A 22,292-nucleotide genomic window follows, 5' to 3' on the forward strand; every position below is an offset into this window, starting at 1 on the left:
ACACACACACACATGTAGACCAGAGTTACAAGCCTGCTCTGTCTGGTAGTGGTGTCACGTGACACATAAAAACAGGGCTATTCATTGCTAAAAGGGAAAAAGTTACCTCATCACAACCAAAACCTTTCCACCAGCTCCACTGTGCTCTCTGAAAAACCTCTACTCACCTCAATTCAATTTCAAAGGTCAGGTTATTAAACTTACATTACCTTAATCAAGTAACAATGACCATTCAACTAAAACAGGTTTACACACACGCACGCACGCACGCACACACACACACACACACACACTAAAAGCAGAACCGAGATTCCAAACAGCTGGAAACTACTGTGTGCTTTAGATATTTCAATGGAGCCAACTGTTTTATATGTATGCACTTTCAAGTTGGAAGATCAGGGATTCAATCAGGAAAATAAAATCAAGTGTAAAATCTCATCCACTGGAAGGATTTGCATGCTTGTGTCATGCCCCATGTTACAACATCAACAGCAAAAACTATGAACAGTAATTTCAACATTGCCTTTGAAGGTTTTCGTTCAATCAGGTCAGGCTTGTTTATTCTTCATGACTTTAAATTTTCATACAAAAGTAAAGAACTAGGCCCTGCCGTGGCCTAACTGTAGGGCACTCGGTTACTACCCTGACAAGCCGGGTTTGATTCCGGGCCGGGTCATTTGCCGATCCTTCCCCATCTCTCTGTCCCCATTATCACTCCCTGTCATAATCTCCACTTTCCTATCAATAGTCACAAAAAAGCCCCTGAAAATATCTTTAAAAAAGTAAATAACTAAAGAGGTGTGCAGTGTTTGAAGATTCTACTTTGCTGCCAATCTACAGTCACTGTGTTTCCTAAGGTTCCTAAGGGAACAGCTATTGACAGCATCCCATAACAACAATCAAGATCTCTTGATGCCGTTTCTAATCGAGCACACAGGGCGAAATAAATGCATAGGTGGAAGGTGCAAAGTGCTAACCAGTACTTATAATGTCAGCTGTTTTCTGGTGCACAATTTGAGGCTACTACAAACAGGTAAGAAATAGTGTTTCTGACAAAGCTGGGTGTGAGTGTGTGTACCTGGTATGAGTTTCCTGCGAGCCATGGCCGCGGCCTTATGAGACTCGTACTCCACGAAGGCAAAGCCGCGGTTCTTCGTCTTGTCGGTGGCACTGGGGTACACTATGACATCCACAACTCCCTCTGTCACCTGCCATCACCAAACACAACAACCATGATATTGCGACACATCGGTTAATGAAAAACTACTGAAAACAACGCAACAACTTACATTAAACTGGGCTGATACAACTTACATTGGGCTGATACATTGGTCAGCTGATATACGTATTGGGCCAAAATTTGTCTTTTTATTTCATCAGTATCAGATGATATCCTTGTTTAGATATATCGGTCTACCTGTAGTACCTTCGTCATCTCCTCCTGATCTGCTCCTTGCACTTGTCCTTGGGGAGGATGTCTTAATCATTGTTTATTACTGTTACATATATGATACTGTTACATACATGATCACTGTTAATCTATTCCAGTGGTTCCCAACCCTTTTTTGGCCCAGGATCCCATTTTGACATCCAACATTTCTGGGGACCCCACACACATATTGTGTTATAAGTAAGGGTTAACGTTCGGCGAGAAGGTCGCTACCGTGGAATAGCAGCACGACAGAGAGAATCTTTAGACCCCGACGCGGAGCTGAAGTGCTGCTATTCCACAAAGCGACCGACTCGCCTATCACAGCAGCTGATTAGAGTCTTGTTGAAAAGTCGCTTTAGCAGTGAAAAGTCTTGTTGCCATTGACAGCGGTCTGATATAGACCAACCCGTCTGTTATCGAAAAATAACAGACGTGCGAACGTTGGGGAGCCCCATTGAAATGAATGGAGCATTCGACCGATGACGTCACACCATATAATAATAATTGATAAAATGTATCAATATTCTTTTTACACACCTAGACGTTTCAGGCGACCCCATTTGAATCCCAGGCGACTCCATATGGGGTCCTGACCCCAAGGTTGAAAACCCCTGAATTATTTTGTTGTTATTTTCACCTTGGTCATCTTCTCCTGGATCTCCTCCTTGTGCTTGTCCTTGGGCAGGCCGTCTTAATCATTGTTTATTACTTATTTATAAATAATTTACTTTATTCATCATTTTTTATTACTTTATTATTTTATTTAGCGCTGTTATTTTGATATTATTTTCACCTTGGTCATCTCCTCCTGGATCTCCTCCTTGCGCTTGTCCTTGGGTATGGAGCCGATGAAGAGGCGGCAGTTGTCCAGGCTGACGCACACGCCGATGAACTTGCCGGGCCGGATCTCGTGGTTGTCGAGGAGCTGGATGGCGCGCTGCGCAGCCTCGCGCGTGGTGTACATGACGAAGGCGTAGCCCCGGTTCTCGCCGCTGAACTCCATCATCAGCCGGAACTCGTAGATGCGGCCTGCCCGCTCAAACACCGGCACCAGCTCGTCCTCGTACATGTCGCGAGGGATCTTGCCCACGAAGACCTCACAGCCGCGTGGCGGCGGAGGCCCCTCCCAGCCTAGTCAACACACATGCAGATACACGGCCTGATCTATATGCACAGAAATGTTACGCAGGATCTTGTACCCAGCCTGGTCAACACGCATGCAAATACACACTTGTACATAGCCTCATCAACATTAACAGCAATGTCATGGGGGATCTTGCTTTTGTAGACCTTGCAACCGCGATGTTGTTGGTGGGGTTCCCAGGGAGTTTTTTGGGGAAAGGTGCTGTCCGCCTATAAAAACCTTAATATCTTAGCCTCTGAAGCACGTAAAAACATGAATCGCATTTCAAAGGTAGGAGCCTCATCTTCCAAATTCTGAAATCTCATGAGCCTGAATGTTGCGTAATGCAGCTCCAGGCACTGGGGCCAATATTGCACTACGCAGCATCAGACATAAATGGGTTAACAATTACTATCACACTGCTTCCATTCCGCGATGAGTTCCACGTTTTGCTTCCACGTTTTGACGCTTGTGTCCAGATAAGAAACGCTATGTTAAGTATACCTGGAGGTGGACCACCAAACTTTCTCTGGCCATTCTCTTGCACCATGCTGTAGCCAGTCTTCTCGAGCAATGCTAAGAGTGCCGCTTCATTGAGACTATCGACCCTGCTCTCCTCTCCGGTCAAGCTCCCATTGTTCTCATCCATCTCTTCTTCTTCCACTTGCTTGCTGTGGGTGTAAAGTTGTGTTAGTGTCTACAAATAGCAACACTGGATTGCATGTACATCAGATGCCTACAACTTGGAGACAGACACCTTTAACCCCTTAAGACACTTCCTGTGTTATAAGTTATCTGTTACCAGAATGACAATGACCAAGTCGTTAAGTAAGTATTATTAAAGGCCTTGTGCACTGTCATTGTGGTGTAGTAGGCCTACTAGCTTTTTGTGTGACTATTACATTGTTCTAGTGGTGGAAAGGCGTGTGTTAAAGGGACACTGTGCAGGAAATTAATCAGTCAAAAAAGGTACTGCAACTATGCTGCTCATTGAAACTGGGCTGCCTATTGCCAAATTTGATCTTTACATGAAAGTTTACTAAGTATTAAACAAATATTGTCTAGTATGGTCCAAGTACAGTCATTTTTGCAGCTAAAAATGGCTATTTTTGGAAATTCAAAATGGCGGACCATGGAGAAGATCCCCTTTTCATGTATAAAAAGTGCAATTTTTCCAGTCATAATGAATACTTAGAATTTGATGCTGGTGGTAAGTATTCATGAAAAAGGTAACATTAGTGAATGGGCAGCATGAATTCTGGAAATAAACAACTAAAAATCTCACACAGTGTCCTTTTAAGGAGCAACATTGGTAATTACTATCTTGCTTTTCGGTTTCATGTGGTATTTCATTACCGGTATGTAAAATACATGTAAGTTTTAATGAGTATATTTTAGAACAGTTTACAGTTATGTGATGATTTCCACAATGTATGTTGGAGCAGAGACTGTCTCTCTTCAAGGCCAAGGTAGGGGGGGGGGATAAATGGCCTAAAAATCAAAATTTTGGAAAATGATTACGCCCACTTCAGGGATGGTGCATTGGGTCATTTGAGAGATATTTTGTATTGGAAGTTGGTACCCATCATGAAATAAACCCCCCACCCCACCCAAAAAACTAAATCGGACATGTTTTTTGCCCTGTTTTCCCCCTTTTAGCATTAAAGATACATATACATATCTTGAGAGAATACTTTGGTTCACCTGTCAGATGTTGCAATGTTCTAATGTGATAAGGTACATTTACATATTACATTGTGGCTGCTGGTTGACTGCAAGCAAACCATTGAAATCCCCAAGCAGACAGCCATTTTCTATCAGTGAGGCGAGCTCAGCTGTGATTGAAGTAGGCAACACTATGTTTGGACGTTGGAAAAGTGCTGGGGAATCTGATAAGGTCTTTGACAAGGATACTACAAGGAAATACAGTGCCATATACTAGAACAGGGGTGGGGGAACCTATGTCTTGAGGCTGTTTATTTATGCGGCCCCCAACATAATTTCAATATTATGCAGCTTCATATGAACTGTGACATTTTTTGTAAAGGAATCTTAGAAATTCCATTTGCAACATAATTAAGATATATTCAGGGACCTAGAGAAGGTGGGGTCTGTTGTAAAGGTGGCTACAATATAGGCCTTAAGTGGGGGGAAATCCTGGTTTGCGTTCATAGTTACGGCCCTTGGAGGACTTTTTACGGCCCTTGGAGCAATTCGAAGTGGCAATTTGAATGAAAAGGTTCCCCACCCCCATTTACAGGCAGCATAAGGCCAGCTCTACAGTTAATTGAGTCCTTAAGTCTGTCTCTAATTGTGGAAAAAGCTTCAGGTGCATCATACGTATTCTGGTTTACTGGTATGCGAATCAACATATGCTGGTGAAATGTGGAAATAGCCTATCTACTACTCCTTTCTGTGTAGGCAATGGAGTTAGACAAGGGGGACTCCTATCTCCAGCCTTGTTCAACCAATACATGGACAACCTCTCCAAACAACTGGGGAGGTGTAAGACAGCATGGCTGATAGGAAACACTGGTTTTAAAACCATTTGATATATGCAGATGATCTGGCTATTATGTCCCCCAGCACTGTTGGGTTTCCGCAACTCCTGAATGTGTGCTCTGAGCATGGGGTTGAGTTTTATGTACAGTATAATGCAAAAAAAATAGTGCTGTGTTGATATATAGAGCCAAGGAAGATTATAAAGTTCTAGCGTTTTATCTGCCAGGGCAATCAATATGTGTATCAAGCAGTACAAAATATCTTGGGCACATTATCACTGAGAAGTTGGGAGATGATGCTATAGACAGAGATGAGTGTTGCATGTCCAAGCAAATATGTTAGTAAGACAAGTTTGTTCTGATGATGTGAAAGTAAACTTGCTTACTGTACTCCTATGCAGCCCCAATATGGGTCAGCTACAAAAAAGACCCTGCGTAAATTCCAAGTAGCATAATGAAGTAACTTAGTATAATGATTGCTTGACTATATTGCTGAAAAAAAATAGAAGTTGCAGTGCCAGTTAAATAATTTGTCACTCAGGACTAAGTACTTCACATGCTCTCTTTAAGAAATTGATGTTTAAGTTCATTTGTCGTCTGGAAAGCTGTCTCAAAACTGTATTATAAGGATTCTCACAAGCCCCAGATGCAGCTCTGTCAGATATCAATCATGAATGTGGAAGCATTGGTATGGCTGCCTCTTAAGACTGTCATGACTGATGGTATTTTGTACATGCTTATGCAAGATTTCTCCCCCCTCTCTCCTTCTTTTGATGTCTATTTTCATGTATGGAGAATTCAGGGCAATTGGGCCACTTTTTTGCAAGTGAATGGCCCAAAGTCGCCCAATTTACCTGAATTCACCAATGTTGTATGTCCTCTTATTGGGCCTAGAGCCTGCAATATATATTGGCAGACTGTAAGAATAGTGAATGCATACAAAGGGCAGAACAGCTAAAAACTCTGTTTTTGTGTTCTTTTTTAATTTTAAAGAGGGGGTGGGGGTTATTTTCAAGATACAGAGTCACCTTGAGGTGTACCATTTCTTCTATTAATAGTGTTAATTAAAAATCAAATGGATTTGAAAGCATTTATGCAACGGTATATAAGCAAACAGTAAAAATAGCTTATGCATACCAGGCGGAATGGGCAGAAAATGCCACTTTTGGGCTCTTTTTTTCATTTTCAAGGGGTGGGGGTTATTTTCAAGATACAGAGTTACTTTTGGTGTCAAAGTTCTTGTATTTATAGTGTTAATCATGTCCCAAGTGGGCGTGGTGAAATTTTGAACTTGATGATTATCCCCCCCCCCCCCCCCCCTAGCCAAGGTCTCTCAACCACATAGGCTACAGTAGGCCTATCCTACTGCAATTCAATGGAGGAAGAGATTGAAACTACACTGAGGTCTTTGAAAATCCTCAACACGCGACACAAACTGGTCATGTGAAGGTGAACCCAAACATTCGATTAGGCTTTATTAATCATAATGTAGGTGTGCAGCTTCCATGATACAAAACAGAACAGAGGCCGCGCAGCGCAGAACCCAACCACTCTTCCACAAAATAACATTACATAGTTTCGATATATAGTATCATTTCTGTATTATAAAGTATCAGCGATTATTAAAAAAAAAAAAACTTGCGAAAACAATGTGGTGCTTCTAGTTCAAAGTACGCTAGTTCTACTGACGCAGGGCTGAGGTGAGGTGAGGACCATTCCTCAAGTTCTATCTACTAACTTCGGCGGGAAAGTGTCGTCAAATATGCGTCTGAAAACGTTGCTTGTCAGACCAATTGTTTCATTTAAGGTTCATTTAGGTTATTTAAAAAATATATGTTAAATACCCTACACACCTTGGTCAACATGTTGGGTAACTCATATTACTATTAGCTTGCTGTGCACACAATGGCATGGCTTTTCTTCCAGTTCTTCACGTTAGCTAAGTTGATGTAACTCATACACCGGCATTTTTTTCTTACTCTCCTCAACTATCTGTTATCACATAAAGTATACAATTGCATGTTTTGGCTAAAGCCTTCCATCAGTTACGACGCAGGCAACATCTTCCCCATTTACTGATCTACCACAGTCTCCACAAACTAGTCGGCGGAACGTAAGCTAATCACTTTTACCTCTTATTTTAGGTTCTCTGCTAGAGACGTCAAAGTTAGCTAGCTAAATTAGCATATTACAAGTAATTACCGATAGTTCAAATTGGTACATGGTCGAGGAATTTGGTAGAATTAATGTACGGACCTCTCCTAACCATACGCAAGCAATCGCACAATACTGTACAGGCAGTCTATGAGTTGAATTTTGAAATTACCTGGTGATTAATCTGACTGTTCTCACGTTGTGTGAGTGCCTCCTAGCTGCTGCTGCTGACAGCTCGATCAAGCGCGCAGTGAACATGATGAAGAAGATGAACTTTGTGTCAACTCAGCGCGGCTCCTCAGTGTCCCCTCCCCCACCCCAGGTAAGGCCAAGGTCATGAAATGAACGACAGTCCAGTCAATCTAGCGTTCGACACGGGACAAATTGCAAGATTTCCACGTTTTTTTGTAATCGATAAATATATCTAAATGCCATATAAAAAAAACAATTTATATTTGGTGGTGTACGTTTTTCAAGGTCAGAGTTGGAGATTTCCCATTCATTTTTGGTGTAAACAAAATACATAAAAATGAGATTATAGATATTATATAGAGGTTATATAGGCCTATATATATATATATAGCCTATATATATATATATATATATATATATATATATATATATATATATATATATAAATGTGAAACTTTCACAGTAATTCATTCAAACTACACAACTATCTTTTGTATTGAAATTTGTGCTTGGTCTGTCACCACAGATTTTATCACACATTTCAGTACATGGCCTCATTTGCATAATGTTTCAGAAAAAAACATTCAATACAAAAAACATTGCCTGTGGTTTACCACCTGTGACAGTTTCAAATCAATATGTCACAGTTTAAAATGTAACCCTGTCACCTAGTATTTTCATAATGTCACCCTATGGAAATCTACAACTTTGACCTTGGGAAAAAAGTATGTTCCACTAAATATAAATTGGTAGATATTTAATAATCTTATGTGATGAAAGGGGTTTTAAGGATCAGTTCAAAGTATGAACTATTACTATTGCATTTCGTCCCATGTTTTGGCCTCTTTTTTTAAGCTAAATTGATTGGCTTAGAAATGGCTGGAGTTAGCAAGGCCACATCAGAACATTTTCAGTTTTATTCAACATTCATCATTTCCATTCCTGAATATAGTCTAATAGCTTAGCTGCAAAATATAAAGGAATCGTTCAGTTTGTGATACAAGCATGACAATTGGTACACATATAGCCAATGGCATTCCAAAAAGAACTGGATATGGAGCCATCGTGAATTTTCAACATGGTGGCCATGGCAGCCATTTTTCAAAATGGCCGCCAGCAACAATAGTTTTCTTGGATATAACATATTTTAGACATATTTACCATTCATACCACTTGGTAAATGTAATATGGATAATTGAAAAGTTGTCATGAATATTCAAGATGGCTGCCATTTTCAAGATGGCCGCTGTCACTTGTATGATTTATCTGATATAGGTGATATCGGTGTCAAATCAGTCATTTTTCATGATGCAGAATTCTAATTTGGAACTTTGGAATTAACCAGAAGCTTCCTTTTATCTCATTCTATACTTGGTATACAGTTTAGTATCACTGTTTCTTTCAAAATGGCAGCCCATGTCAGATAGTCATACAATAGTTGAGTCTGAGGGTTTTTACCATTACGGAACTGACAAAAGCACTTTGCATGGTGTTTCCTTAGGGTATATGCTGTAATTCTAGCCTAGGAGGCCTCCAAAAAAAAAAACTTTCTACTATGTCATATTGTTATTACATGACATCATACTTAGCTGACAATGTTAATATAGTCCCGAACTCAGCAGAGATGAAAGGGCAGTGGTAGTCTGCTTGACCAGATTGATGAAAAGTACAAAAATGTACATAGTAGTGGTGTGCATTGGCACTGCCCTCACGATTTGATTACGATTTGGGAGGTAGCGATTCCATTCCATTCCATTCCATTCTACAATGCATTGCAATGCATTACATTTCTATTGAAAGCAAAGTAAATGTTTCATCAGTCATGATGAGGCAATACAAGTAGTCAGATACTGAGCAACGTTTTCTGTATCAGTCTTGCAGTTTTCAATGCTTTGAAGTGCTTTTATTTAATTTAACATTCATTTGCTCCTGAAATATCTACGGAAGTAATTGAAACTTTGAAAAAAATTCTGCATCGATTATGAAACTTGCTGCATTGAATTGAATTGCATTACCGAATCGATTATTGTAGTACATAGTGTGAAAGTATAAGTCTGTGCTGACATGCTTGACAGCAAATGTACCATTGTGAATGATTTGAGGAGATTCTTGGTCTGAATTCCAATGAACATTTCCCACACTAAAACTATGGTGAGAATAGACGACTGCTGCTAATGCTTGCTCAGCATCTGAATGGGGAAGTGTCAGTGCAGGATGATGTCCAAGGTAGCAGGTTCTCCATCCTCTATTTTCCATAACAGATATTTCTTATTTGTATGAGAGAGGGTAAAATACAGGACCTCTCCATATGTATGAAGAACCCATAAGATCACCTAATTCTACATTCTCACAAGTAGCATTGTGCATGTATTGAGTGAATTTCAGCATCTTTAGAATGGCATTACAGAGAGATTACTCAATATACATGTAGGCTAAGGTATGTCACTTCAGTTCAAATTAAATGGAAATGTTTTCTAAGTAGGTGTTGAGTAAGTAGGCAGAGGTCAATTGTTTTTTCCTGAATTTGCAAACAAGTCCTCACCTAGTAATTGTGTCACAAGTTGCATTACAGTTAGTCAGTGAGTACTTCAATTGCTACTTCAAAACTGACAGCTGATGGACAACATGTGCCACCCTTACCCACAGGAGAAATATCTATATAAAACAACAATTCTCATATGGTACTGTATATACTATAAAAGTAAATCATTACTGGTACTCATTTTCTTGATATGCAAGGCACACAAATAGTCTGGGAGGAAGGATAGTCTACCATACCCCCCCAAACAAAATGCCACATGACTTAACATGAACTTGACATGAATGCCACATGACATAACCTTCAAGATTTTGAGTGGCAACAGTAACATAACTCATTCCCACTACACTTTTTTGCTTTCTATTGTACATGACCTCAGACTGTTCTACATGTTTCACTTCTATAATTGTACTGTACAGTACACTACAGAACAGTACAGTGCAGTACAGTAGCATACAGTACGGTGCAGTATAGAAAAGTACAGTACAGTAGCATACAGTACGGTGCAGTATAGAAAAGTACATTAGAGTACAGTACAGTACAGTAGCATACAGTACGGTGCAGTACAGTATAGTACAGTAGTATACAGTACGGTGCAGTATAGAAAAGTACAGTACAGTACAGTACAGTACAGTAGCATACAGTACGGTGCAGCACAGTATAGTACAGTAAAGTAGCATACAGTACGGTGCAGTATAGCAAAGTACAGTACAGTAGCATACAGTATAGTACAGTACAGTACAGTATTTCACATTACAGTACAGTACAGTATAATAGAGTATAGTACAGTACAGTACAGTAGCATACAGTATAGTACAGTACAGTACAGTACGGTATTTCACATTACAGTAGAGCAGTGGTTCCCAAACTTTTTTCCCTTCGCACCCCCTTGTACATTTTAATGTTGTTCGCGCACCCCCCAAGCGAATTTATGGTGTTGGCCCAGGAGCAAGGATTTACTGCGGATTCACTGCACATTATGCACAGTCGTTTTGGGGAATCCTCTTTTCCAATAGTCAATGAGTTAAACTGCACTTCATTTGACCCTTCAAGCATACAATTCACCATGCAATTAAAAACAAATGAATATGCATTAATGCTAGATATAAAACACACATATCCACCATTGCTCTATTCAGCTCACGCACCCCGTAATGGCAGGCCGCGCACCCCGTAATGGCAGGCTGCGCACCCCCAGGGGTGCACGCACCCCCAGGGGTGCACGCACCCCAGTTTGGGAAACCCTGCAGTACAGTATAGTAGAGTATAGTACAGTACAGTATAGTACTGGGTCGTAAGGAAGCAACGTTCTAAATTTCACGCTGTTTTCAGCTCCGTAACGGTAATGGCCTTTTTCTTGAAAATGGCGGCCATCTTGAATATTCATGACAACTTTTAAATTATCCATAAGACATTTACCAAGTAGTATGAATGGTAAATATGTCTAAAATGTCATATTATATCCATTACTCGTAAGAAAACTGTTATTGCTGGCGGCCATTTTGAAAAATGGCTGATATGGCCACCATGTTGAAAATTCACGATGGCTCCATATCCAGTTCTTTTTAGAATGCCTTTGACTACATGTGTATCCATTTTCATGCTTGTATCACAAACTGAACGATTGTTTTGGTTAGCCGCTGCACTAATAGCCGCTGTATGGTGGATAAATACGATAAAAGACACAAACGAGTCACAAGCTTGGATTCACATATTTTAATGCAGATAATACACACAAGATAGTTAATAATGCGACACAAAATATTTACCTGGTATATTTACATCAATGCTTCTTCCAGAGCATCCCAATAGAGGCAATGGCAATTCTCTGACAACATTTTAAAAGTCAACTTTACTTTTAAGTTTTATAACCACCGTTTATAAACCAGAGACCTTGGCAGAACCGTCGCTGGTCATGTTCTGCAGTGATTTTCTAGATGCTGCAGGCTAGGCCTTCATGACAGTGAGGGGAACACAGCTCCGATTTCCCTGCTAAAATCTAGGCAACTAAAGTAATGATGGCGATATGATTTACATATTGGTTCATCCCCCACCCAAAGTCATTTGTTAATTCGTCTTCTTCTTGTCGTTTCAAGTGCTGAAGATCAAGTGCCATGTTTCTGCATCGGTGGGATGAAGTCATGAGGCCATCCAGATGTGGAGGGTGATGACTAAGGTTGGTATCATGGTGAATAGTGGATTCGCCTTCAGGTAAACCGTGATTCCCACGCCGAGGCAGACACTTAAAATACAACACCCCGAACTGCAGAAGATCTTCCGAACTGCTTTACAGAACTAAGAAGAAAAAAAGAAGAAAAAAAAACAGACAAAGAAAGATAATAGCATTTAATGCAATGCAGAACGCAAGCTCAAAGTGCACTTTTTATGTTTCACCACTAGGTGGAAGCAAAACCTCAAAGCAGTGCTAGACCTGTCAAAATGAGAAAAGAGTAGGCCTATTGTGAAATTGGTTTGGCTTATTTGCATCATCATACAGGTAGGCCTTATACCGTTTTGTATGAATACAATTTGAACACCTAAAGAATTATTTAATCACAAATGCACTTCACAAGTGGTCACCAACTCACATAGGCCACTGTGTACCGAGGCCACATCTGATTGTTCAGTAGACAGGCAGCAAATCAAGTTCAAGTTCAAGTTCAAGTAGGCCTACAGTGGACCATTTTTTTCCGGAGCAGTTTCACATTAGCTGTAGAATTACAGTACAAGGTAGCCCTTTGATCTGTGTACCTATTTCACAATTGCAGCCTGCTCTAATCGCACACCACACCAGCCAGTGAGATTTTGTTGTGCTGCGCAATTGCTGCAACAGTGGCCCTAATCTGGATGAGTGACGCATATCCCTTTGCATTACAACGCATTACACAGCATAACAAGACTTTCCCAACAGACACTTTCCCAGAAAAAAGCTGAAGAAGAATGACATGTATGTTTTTTCCCCTTTCTTTCGCGAGTTCTTGGAAAACAGAATGCTCAACTCTGTGGGAAGAATGGAATACAATCTTGACTGCTCTGAACATTTCTTTTACCCAGAAGAAACCAAGAATGATTGAGTGCTCATACGTTTTGCTGCCGTATTTCATTCACTGTAAGTGCCCCCAGAATTGCCGATTGTAATATTACAGACCATGTTGTGGAGACTTGCTAAGCAGTGCTTAGAAAGAACATCATAAACTGTTATGATGTTCTTGACCAACCTTGCCACCTGAAATGCTTGGCATTTTTTCCTCTATTCTATTCTATTCTATCCTATTCTATTCAAGTCCATCCCCTTCTGTCCATCTACCTTGCACAAACTATTCCGCCATATATTCTGTTCTCTTTCATGCTATTCTGTTCAGTTTAGTTCTATCTATTCTATTCTATTCTATTCTATTCTATTCTGTTCTATTCTGTTCTGTTCTATTCTATTCTGTTCTGTTCAATTATATTAAATTCTATTCTATTCTATTATATTCTATTCTATTCTGTTCTATTCTGTTCTGTTCTATTGTATTCTATTCCTGTGCCACTCAAGCCCATTCTCCTATCAATCCGCTCTTACCTTGGTGGACTGGAAGCTGATGGCGGTGCCGTATCGGCAGTACATGACGTAGTGCTCGCAGTTGTACCACAGCAGGCTGTAGCGCACGGGCCCAATCAACTTCTCAGCCCGCCGGCCCACCTCCTCGCCGTCCAGCGGCCCCCGCGAGCACATCTTGTCCATGGGGTTCACGATAATGTCCCCGCCGTACGCAAAGTCCTTGACCGAGTCCACGCGCACGCTGGCGGCCTTGGCGATGGCGCCCAGGATCAGCCGCATGTTGGTCACCATGGTGGCGATGAGCTTTCGGTTGGAGGTGAAGACGGGCAGGATGTCGGGGATCATGTGCGCCACGCGGTCGTCGCCCAGGTAGATGCCAAAGTGGGTGAAGAGGGTGCGTGGCACCTCCAGCAGGTCACCTCTCTTGTACAGGGACAGGTCGTACTCGCGCAGCTTGGCTTTGTCTTTGTCATCGTCCTCCTCCTCGTCCTCCTCCTCCTTGTTGTCCCCGCGCCTGTCCTGCTCCGCGCCCCCCTCCTCTCGCTCGTGCTTCTTGACCTGCTCTGTCGTGGTGGTGATGGTGAGGAACATCAAGCTCAGCAGCTGCAGGAGAGCCATCCTCACGGCCGGGAAAAGACGCGACGGGCCAGGACAGGACAGGACAGGAAGGAGGGATGAGAGAGCCTCAGAAAAGGAAAGAGTGGCGAGAAAAGTCTCAGAAAGGAAAGAGGGGTGATGAAGACTGACGACACGACACGAAAGGAAAGGAAAGGAAAGGAAAGGAAAGAGGGGTGTGAGAAAGACTCAGGCAGCGCGGACGGACTGACCTCCCACGGCTCTCCGCACATGGGTATTTATTTGTGAGTGTAAGGTTGGCAAAGAGGAGGGGAGAGCCGGGGATTAAGCCCCAATGCCGGCCATTGCTGCAACACTTTCTTGGCCCTCAAACAATAAGGGACCGTGTGGGGCTTTGGACAATCACATGGGGTCAGCGGGAACAATATCAGAGTTTCTCAATGGGCCTTAGTGAGTTTAGTTAGTGCCCCTGTTTTTAGCCCGTCTTGTTTGCAGCTTTTGTGGTGTGTGTGTGTGTGTGTGTGTGTGTGTGTGTGTGTGTGTGTGTGTGTGTGTGTGTGTGTGTGTGTGTGTGTGTGTGTGTGTGTGTGTGTGTGTGTGTGTGTGTTTGCTAGCCTCCGCTCGCTCCAAATCTCTCAGGATTGCGCGCTCTTTCATGACACGTATAAAAACACAATTATAGAAAATTAATCCATGTTACTCCACCAGCCACTGCTGTGGCGCAATTCCTGTGGGATGTTTTTTTTTTTTTTAAAGAAAGAAATTCTCCCAAAATCCCTTAAATTATACACCCCCACCCCAACCCTCCATTTTTTTAATTGCCTTATGTCTTGTATAATTACAGATTACATTTGATTTGCGGGATGAATCTAATTGTTTATGCATTCTTCCCTTAGAATGAAACCAAAAGTGGAGTGAAATGAGGCAACCAGCGCACGCAAGGAAAGGCAATGCCACAGGCAAGGCCAGGCAAGGCAAGTTCATCTGTGCTGTATATTGTGCATTTCATACACACACTCTAAAAAACATAGCTTAAACCAGTGTTTCCCAACCTTTTTCGTCTCATGTACCCCCCGAGCCTTTTTGTTGTGCCATGAGTACCACCTAGCTCATGTATTACTTTGCTTTTTCTTTTCCAGTGTGACTATGCTCCATGCATTTCTTAGAATTACATTTTTCCAAGTACCCCCTGCAGTGTGCTCGCGTACCCCTAGTGGTACACGTACCCCTGGTTGGGAAACACTGGCTTAAACTAACAAAAGTTAGTGTCCGGACTGCCTAATGTTTGTAAGTTGACCAAACTTACTGTTGTTAGTGGAAATTCCCATATATTATTATTATTATTATTAACCAATTATTATTTCAAGTCAACTTACAAAAGTTAGGCAGCCTGGCCCAGATACTTACTTTTGTTAGTTTAAACCATTTTTTTTTTTACAGTTTCAAGTTTTGTGTATTTCCCCACTTCCTCAGCTTACAGGATGGTCTTGAGGTGCTTTGGATGCACCCTGATCCCAAACCAAAATGCTGTAGAACAAATTATGATGGTAGGATTTTCAGATATGTGACATAGTGAAAATGTAAACGTAGTGGAGAAGGGACAAATATGTGAAACGTAACTTTCAACAAGGAGCCTATACTGTTGGTGGATAGTCAAAAGCAAAGCAGTGAAATCGTTGGGGACCTTTCTGAAGAGCACCTGATTGTTCTTCAAACAATTGATGCAATACAGCACCCTCTTCTTCTTCTTTGTAGCCTCTTACTGCAGATGGGGTTGCCGGCGGGCCTATGCACTATATGCTGAAAATACTATATCATAACAAGAGATGCACCGGATCCTGATTTTTAGGATCCTGCCGGATACCGGATCCACTGCTTAAGATCCTGCCGGATCCGGAACCGGATACCGGATCCTACGAAAGGGTTGAAACACATAGCCTACTCACACACGTGGGCCCTTTTTATCACGTTGGCTCAAACTATTTTGACTTAAAAGCCTCGGCTACCGGATCCTGGATCCTGGAACCGGATCTGAAGTCTGAAAAACCCCTATTATCCTGCCGGATCCGGAACCGGATCTTGGATCCTGTACATCTCTAAAACAACATTGCTATGACATTACTGAGAGTCTTAAGTAACAGATTAAGACATAGCAATTACAATTTTGGTGACAGGAGGGTTATAACATGGGCTCTGCGCTAAGGAGTTAAACTTTGTCTTCAGTCTGGATTCGCAAGCAAGGCCGGCACATCACATCATTGGCACAGGAGGCCACGGGCGCAGATGGATGGGATTTTCTCTCCGTCCGGCCGCATCATGCGGTTTCACATACTTCCTTGACAAGAGAATTTAAGGGGGAGAACATGGTCTCTTTGACAAAAGACATGGTCTCTTTGACCAAGGCTTGAAATTGGCACTTTCCCACTGGCCAAATGCTGCAGATGAAACTCTGCTGTACACTGCTGGTAACACTGACACTCTCACTAGTCGCTTTGACAGGCAGCTTATTCTTGTGTGTGGGGTACCTGTATTCTGTTGTTTGCCCATTGTGCATCATTGTTTGTATTTCAGCTCAAGAAAAGAAGACATACTTGGTTTCTATTTGTCTGATTTATTTTCATGTTGGACGCTTCCTGCGGTTTCGCATACTTCCCTGACAAGAGAGGAAGATGAGAAGGGAGAGAGGGAGAAAAGTAGGGGGAGAAGGAGAGGATTGAAAAGACTGGAAAGAAGGTCGGTCAGAGATGGTCGGAGACTGCGGCTGTGGTGAGAGAGCAGCAGAGAGTCGGAGGAGAGGACGCACAACAAAACTGATTAGTCTGTGGCTTAGGGCTGTGACCGTGGAGCAGCACTAATCATGAAGCCACAAGAGCGCTCATAACAAGGTACAGGCACCCACAGAGACGAACACGCTGACCCACTCACATGCCATGGGAAACCGAAAAAGAAGAGGCAGGGGAAGAGAAGGGGGCCCTGAGAGATAGGTAAACCGAGAGAGAGAGAGAGGGAGAGAGAGAGGAGGGGGGCTGAGAGATACAGGAGAAATCAAGGGGGACAGGGGATGGGGGAGAGAGAGAGAGATGAGTAGCTAAGCAGAGAGAGAGAGAGAGAGAGAGAGAGAGGGAGAGAGAGAGCGAGAGAAAGAGAGACAGAGAGAGCGAGAGACCGTAACAGAGAGAGATTGAGAGAAAGAGAGAGAATGCTGAACCACTCTACAAAGCCCTCTGGTGATTCAACCAGAACCAATCAAATGTTTAATGACATTACTATGACATAGCTGGAAACTGGACTGCCACAACACTCAATTGGTATGGTTGACTTAATAATGAACTTCCTAAGTTTATTTGGAGAAGAAAACCTCAGTCAGTAAATATGTTTTGTGCCACATTTTATTTCAATGTAGCGGGATTCATGGGAAGTTCACATTTTAGTCCCAAATAAGAGACTTTTAGTCTATCTCCAAGTTCTGCCCATTCACAAGTGTTATCTTTTTTACATGAATATTGTAACACCATCCCATTCTAAATATCCATTATGATTTGTAAATGTACAATGTCCACACATTAGTAGATGGATCTTCTCCATGTCTGCCATTTTGAACTACTTAGACATCTTTGGCTGCATATCTTATTGTACTTGAGTCAGACCAGTAAACATTTTGCTATTACTTAGTACATATTCATGAAACGATCAAACTGATTAATAGTAGGCACCTCTCAGTAAGAAAATATGCGACTAAATTGAACTCTTTGAGGAATAGGGATTCTTCCCCTCTCCTTCCGGAATTGTACTTGAACATTACAGATCCCATAGAAGAGACAATATATTGGGAACCCTAAATTTAGCCAAAATTCTAATCCCATATACTGTGTGTGATGGTACTCTTCAAATCCATTCTACTCCAAGGTATATCACTTGTGAAGAAGCCAACAAATGAGATGATCAGTTGTCAGCCATACTGAGAATGCCAGTGTAGTACACCAGTGGTCTCACTTTAGTAAGCAATTCAGGCTTCAGAGTAAAGGACTCGTTCACCCCAGTTGATGAGTGGTAGGACACAAGGCTGGAATGTCATGTTTTTAGGTGACATCAGATCTGCTACTTTCAGTGGTTAAATCTATCAAAATGTAAGACGTAATGAGTAAAGTGTAATCTTACAGTGATCTTCTGGTCACACCATTTACTAATCCTGATTGTGTTTGCAACTTGACCCATTTTAAAGCGTTCGATATTAGCCAAATCTCTGCCATTTAATACTAGCCAAAAGGGTGAAGTCTGACCGCTGCCCCCACTGCGAACCCACGTCCCATAAATGTCGCAAATTGCAGCTATTTCAAGGTGTTTTATGTGTAATCCGTCTTCGTGCAATTACATAACACGATAACTGGCCTCTAAAACAGTGAAATGTGATGTGGAGGCTATACAAAAGCTAGGGGCTTCCGTGTGCATTTAATGCTTCTGTTACTTGGGCTACTTAACCGTTTTCTTTTTTTTCTCCATATTTGTCCTCAAACTTAATTAGCTATTTCACTCACGACAGAAGTGTCACCTACTGTACCATGCAGTCTTGCCTGCGGCATTCTTTTAGTTCTTAAAAGGTGTAGCCAAAGCCATGGTCTGATTATAATCTGTACTTCCCAGTGATTGGTTGAATGTAATTATAACTACATAGTAATACATTCATATTAATATGTTATAAATAGATTTTGCCTTTAACACTACAGTAGTCGTGCATGAATTATAAAGGAATAATGTTGTAAGCAATGTACCAAGTGTGATAAAGTGACATGAAATGACATGAGTGGCAGTGAGGTTTAACCCATCAGTCAGCAATCAGGGCTCACTACCAGTCTGCCTAAGGCAAATGTTTGCAAAGTAAAAACTCAGGCATACTTCTGTAGGCCTATATGAAATGGCTGGTTTTATAGTTGTATGTTTCTATGAGGTATAAAACAATGTAGTGACAGACTGGGAACTCACAGATAAACTAATAACACTGGCTATTTGTGTAACAGTTTCTCCTCAATCCATTTTCACTTTTTCAATTTTAAAGCACCACATAGGCTAGGATGGGTTTTAAAATGAACATGGACACTCCAGATTCTTTAGTCTAGTGTATATAACATATATGGAAGGCTTTTCTTTATAACATAAAACTGGAGCTTTAATACAAAAAGCAGCACTACACAGTGTAAAAAAAATACATTGCAGAAACAGGCATAAGACCTATTAGGCCCATTAATAGCAGGTTTCAAGATTACAGACTCATCAATTCATCAGTCAAGAATTAAGAATAAAATCTTCAGCTATACACTGAAATTAAATCTACAATAGGCCAATAGTATGCCTATGACTCTGCTACAAATTTCACAGAACTGTAGTTAATCATCATTTCTTTTGTCCAGCCCTTAAACGTTTTCAGACTTTAGTGTCAGTTGTCGAATTGGCAACCTTCAGTAAACACAGTGCGCCAAACATAGGCCCTCTTTGTTCCGGCATAGTAGGCCTACAATCCAGTCGGCAGACGCATTCACACTGCAGAGTCCAAAAAAATGAGTCTTTTAACTCGCCATCCATAACGTGAATGGGATGAGGATGGTTGGGAGAGCTGTGGCCGGCGCAATTCCCAGCCAATAAATAGACGCAAGTCCAATGAAGACGGAGAAGAGAATACTCCTTTGGTCCCGGACAACTGATTTCAGGAACTCGAGGAACTACGAGAGAACACACAACAAAAACAGACATAAAGGCGATGAAAGGACACTATTTAAGGAGGAGACAATACCTGTTGCATAACCTTGCGCGTTTCTTTTGCGCGTCCAAAACTTGAGGAAAAAAAGACCGCCCTGTTCTTCGTGACCCATTTTTTTTCTTCTCTCGGATTTCTTGAGGGCTATAAAGGCCCCGCCGACTTACCATGCCCTGTGCCCAACAACAAATTTGCACGCCTTCAAATGAGACCAGGGGCTCTCGGCCAGTTGAATGAAGGAATAAGTGCGCTTAGGTGGCAAGCAAAGTTGGGTGTTCTTGCCGCATACTTCCAACAATTATGCTGCAACATCCCTGAGCCCTAGTACATATAGGCTACTTGCAAAGAGAAAAAAAATAGTTTGGGCGTCATAAGCCTGTAGGCTACTCTGCTGTAAGACATAACATAAAATCTGACTTGGCCATAAACAGACAATTGTGTAGCGGCTCTCTAATCAGCACCATTTCAACAGAATAACAGAGTGACAATGGCGCACAAGGATTGAAGCAAGAAACAGATAATGGTAACGTTTACATGAAAACCGCTTACCTTTTGGGTTTGCAGACTTACGGCGGACCCATACCTGCAGTAGGTAACAAAATGCTCACAGTTGTTCCACAAGAGGCTGTATGGAACCCCTCCGACAAGCATCTCCGCTCTTTTGGCGATTTCTTCACTTGGCATTGGCTTTTCCTTCATTGTGTTATCCATGCTGTTGATGAGGATAGGTGAGCCGTACGCAAAGTCTTCGACGGAGTCCACCCTCACCGTCGCTTGCTTACACAGCACCCCCAGGAGCAATCTGTTGTTCGTCACCATTTGCTGAATTTTTAATTCATCTCCCGTCAGCACGGGAAATATATCCGGTATGAGGTGCGCGACTTTGTTGTCCCCCAGAAAGATGCCGAAATGGGTGAACAAAGTGCGCGGGACCTCCAGTAGGTCTCCCCTCCGCAGCGGCCGGGGAGAGGGCTCGCACTCACTGGGCTTTATGTCTCTTTCTCGCGTCTCCTTTTCGGCAACAGGGATGAGGCTGAAGATGTTGAAGTGTGCGAGTAGAAAAACTTTTTCTAGAAGATAGGTCAACGAGTCAAGCATCATGAGAGTCGTGCGTACCCGCGGCAGAGTGTAGTGTTTTCCCTGGATTTCTCACACAGACCAGACGCGCATCTTGGTGCCGTGGGGGGAAGGACATGACATCACTTCACCAGTGGAAGAGGCTATTGGAAGGAGTCCGTATAAAGAGAAAGTGTTGCTTGTAGCGGTTTTAGAGAGCACACGAGAACGCCAGAACTTTTGCAGTTGTGTGTGTCATCATGTCCTCGCAGTGTCGCCTACCAGCTTCTCCAACCGATGTCCACCTGAAACAACTCGGCTTTGAGGACTGGCAAGGCCGTTAATTATTGGACGAAAGTGTCACCTAACTGCCCATAGCCTATCACCAACTAAATATCTTGTTTTCAATCACCCAAGTAGCAAGGAATATATATATATATATATTACCAAGTAGCCAAATGACAGCAGCTTGCCTGGTGCGTAATTAAGATGTCTACAGCGAATGTTTTAAAGCAGGAGTTCTGTCTGCGAGGGCGTTGTAAACATTGGACTGTCTTGACTTTTTGATTGGCTACCAGCAGATGGAAAAAAAAATAGAGGTCAGACTTCAGGAACTGGAGGGGAAAAACTGTCGGCGCTGGATTTTTGAGGACTATTTGTTTGCCTGTGGTCGACCAGTTTCCCAGCCACCATATGGCATCAATTACCTCACAACTGGCACACGCATGACTGACCCCCTTTTTACTACCAGCAAAAAGTGGGCCTTGCTCCCAGTAAGCCCATAGGCCACACCTGTATTTAATTGACCTAAAACTAGACTAGGGATACTAGACTTCTAGGCCAGACAGGCCTGGACAATGAAGGTTTCAGATAATGAAATCATCATGTGAAAAAAAGTTGCCTGCAGGAGATTATGTTAGTGGATGAGATGTGTAGAAATAGAAAAGAGAATTTTAAAAAGAAAAAGAAAAACAGAAATGGAATAACAGAAAATGTATGTGTGATATTTAAGACAAATGAATGCAAATGAATGGGATGGAGAGGAGGATAATGTGAAGAACGATGATGCAGCTTAATTCACTGAGGTAAAGATAGACTTTTAACAGACCCTAGTGAAATGGCATTTCTCGCTAACCAGAACGTCGTTTCTATCTGTGTGAATCACAGCAAAGTTACCTGTGCTCAGCCGTCTCAGCTTGTCCATTCCTGCGCTCTCTCATACTTCTCCCATCTGCTCTCCGCATAAAGAAATCTGACACTTTAAGGAGAATTTCTCTGCTGTGAGTTCACATTAGCCAGTGAGTATGCAGCATGCTTCCAGGAATACTCCATTTCGCACACATATAGCCCTACTATAATATACATTGAAATTGACACGGTCATGTTGAAAGTGTGTGGCCACCTCATACCGCTTCTGCCTAACTGA

At 42.0% G+C, this 22,292-nt stretch overlaps 3 protein-coding genes and 1 long non-coding RNA gene across 4 annotated transcripts in view; 1 reads left to right on the forward strand and 3 right to left on the reverse strand.

The window, feature by feature from the left end:
* Positions 1-7,526, reverse strand: part of rbm46 (RNA binding motif protein 46) — a 16,819-nt gene extending 9,293 nt beyond the window's left edge. Inside the window, exons 1-4 of the mRNA XM_063186612.1 lie at positions 7,383-7,526; positions 3,060-3,226; positions 2,226-2,563; positions 1,079-1,208 (exon numbers count right to left, since the gene is read on the reverse strand). Coding sequence (XP_063042682.1) covers positions 1,079-1,208; positions 2,226-2,563; positions 3,060-3,226; positions 7,383-7,468 — 721 coding nt within the window. The 5' untranslated portion in view covers positions 7,469-7,526. The remainder of the gene's footprint in view (positions 1-1,078; positions 1,209-2,225; positions 2,564-3,059; positions 3,227-7,382) is intronic.
* On the forward strand, positions 7,435-15,035 carry LOC134437149 (uncharacterized). Its single transcript, XR_010032331.1, has 3 exons — positions 7,435-7,532; positions 12,038-12,117; positions 14,958-15,035. It is a non-coding gene; the product is annotated as an uncharacterized LOC134437149 (long non-coding RNA).
* lratb.2 (lecithin retinol acyltransferase b, tandem duplicate 2) lies at positions 12,081-14,103 on the reverse strand. The gene is made up of 3 exons (XM_063186613.1): positions 14,044-14,103; positions 13,507-13,968; positions 12,081-12,236 (listed from the first exon to the last, which is right to left on the reverse strand). The coding sequence occupies exons 1-3, from the start codon at positions 14,101-14,103 to the stop codon at positions 12,081-12,083; spliced, it is 678 nt and encodes a 225-aa protein (XP_063042683.1).
* Positions 15,036-18,473: 3,438 nt separating the features above from the next.
* On the reverse strand, positions 18,474-21,668 carry LOC134437856 (lecithin retinol acyltransferase-like). Its single transcript, XM_063187409.1, has 2 exons — positions 20,360-21,668; positions 18,474-19,775 (listed from the first exon to the last, which is right to left on the reverse strand). The coding sequence occupies exons 1-2, from the start codon at positions 20,909-20,911 to the stop codon at positions 19,623-19,625; spliced, it is 705 nt and encodes a 234-aa protein (XP_063043479.1). The 5' UTR covers positions 20,912-21,668; the 3' UTR covers positions 18,474-19,622.
* Between the last annotated feature and the right edge of the window lie 624 nt (positions 21,669-22,292).

The sequence above is a fragment of the Engraulis encrasicolus genome, chromosome 21 (assembly GCF_034702125.1).
Source record: "Engraulis encrasicolus isolate BLACKSEA-1 chromosome 21, IST_EnEncr_1.0, whole genome shotgun sequence".
Classification (NCBI taxonomy): Eukaryota; Metazoa; Chordata; class Actinopteri; order Clupeiformes; family Engraulidae; genus Engraulis; species Engraulis encrasicolus.

Bases quoted from the DNA above. Each gene is read 5' to 3' on its own strand.
- lratb.2 (XM_063186613.1), bottom strand. From the start codon at position 14,103: ATGGCTCTCCTGCAGCTGCTGAGCTTGATGTTCCTCACCATCACCACC. The intron at 13,969-14,043 runs GTCAAGAAGCAC...GAGGAGGACGAG, and splicing joins TCACCACCACGACAGAGCAG to GAGGAGGACGATGACAAAGA. The intron at 12,237-13,506 runs GTAAGAGCGGAT...TTTTCTTCTTAG, and splicing joins TCAGCTTCCAGTCCACCAAG to TTCTGTAAAGCAGTTCGGAA.
- LOC134437856 (XM_063187409.1), bottom strand. From the start codon at position 20,911: ATGATGCTTGACTCGTTGACCTATCTTCTAGAAAAAGTTTTTCTACTC. The intron at 19,776-20,359 runs GTAAGCGGTTTT...GTTCTCTCGTAG, and splicing joins TAAGTCTGCAAACCCAAAAG to TTCCTCGAGTTCCTGAAATC.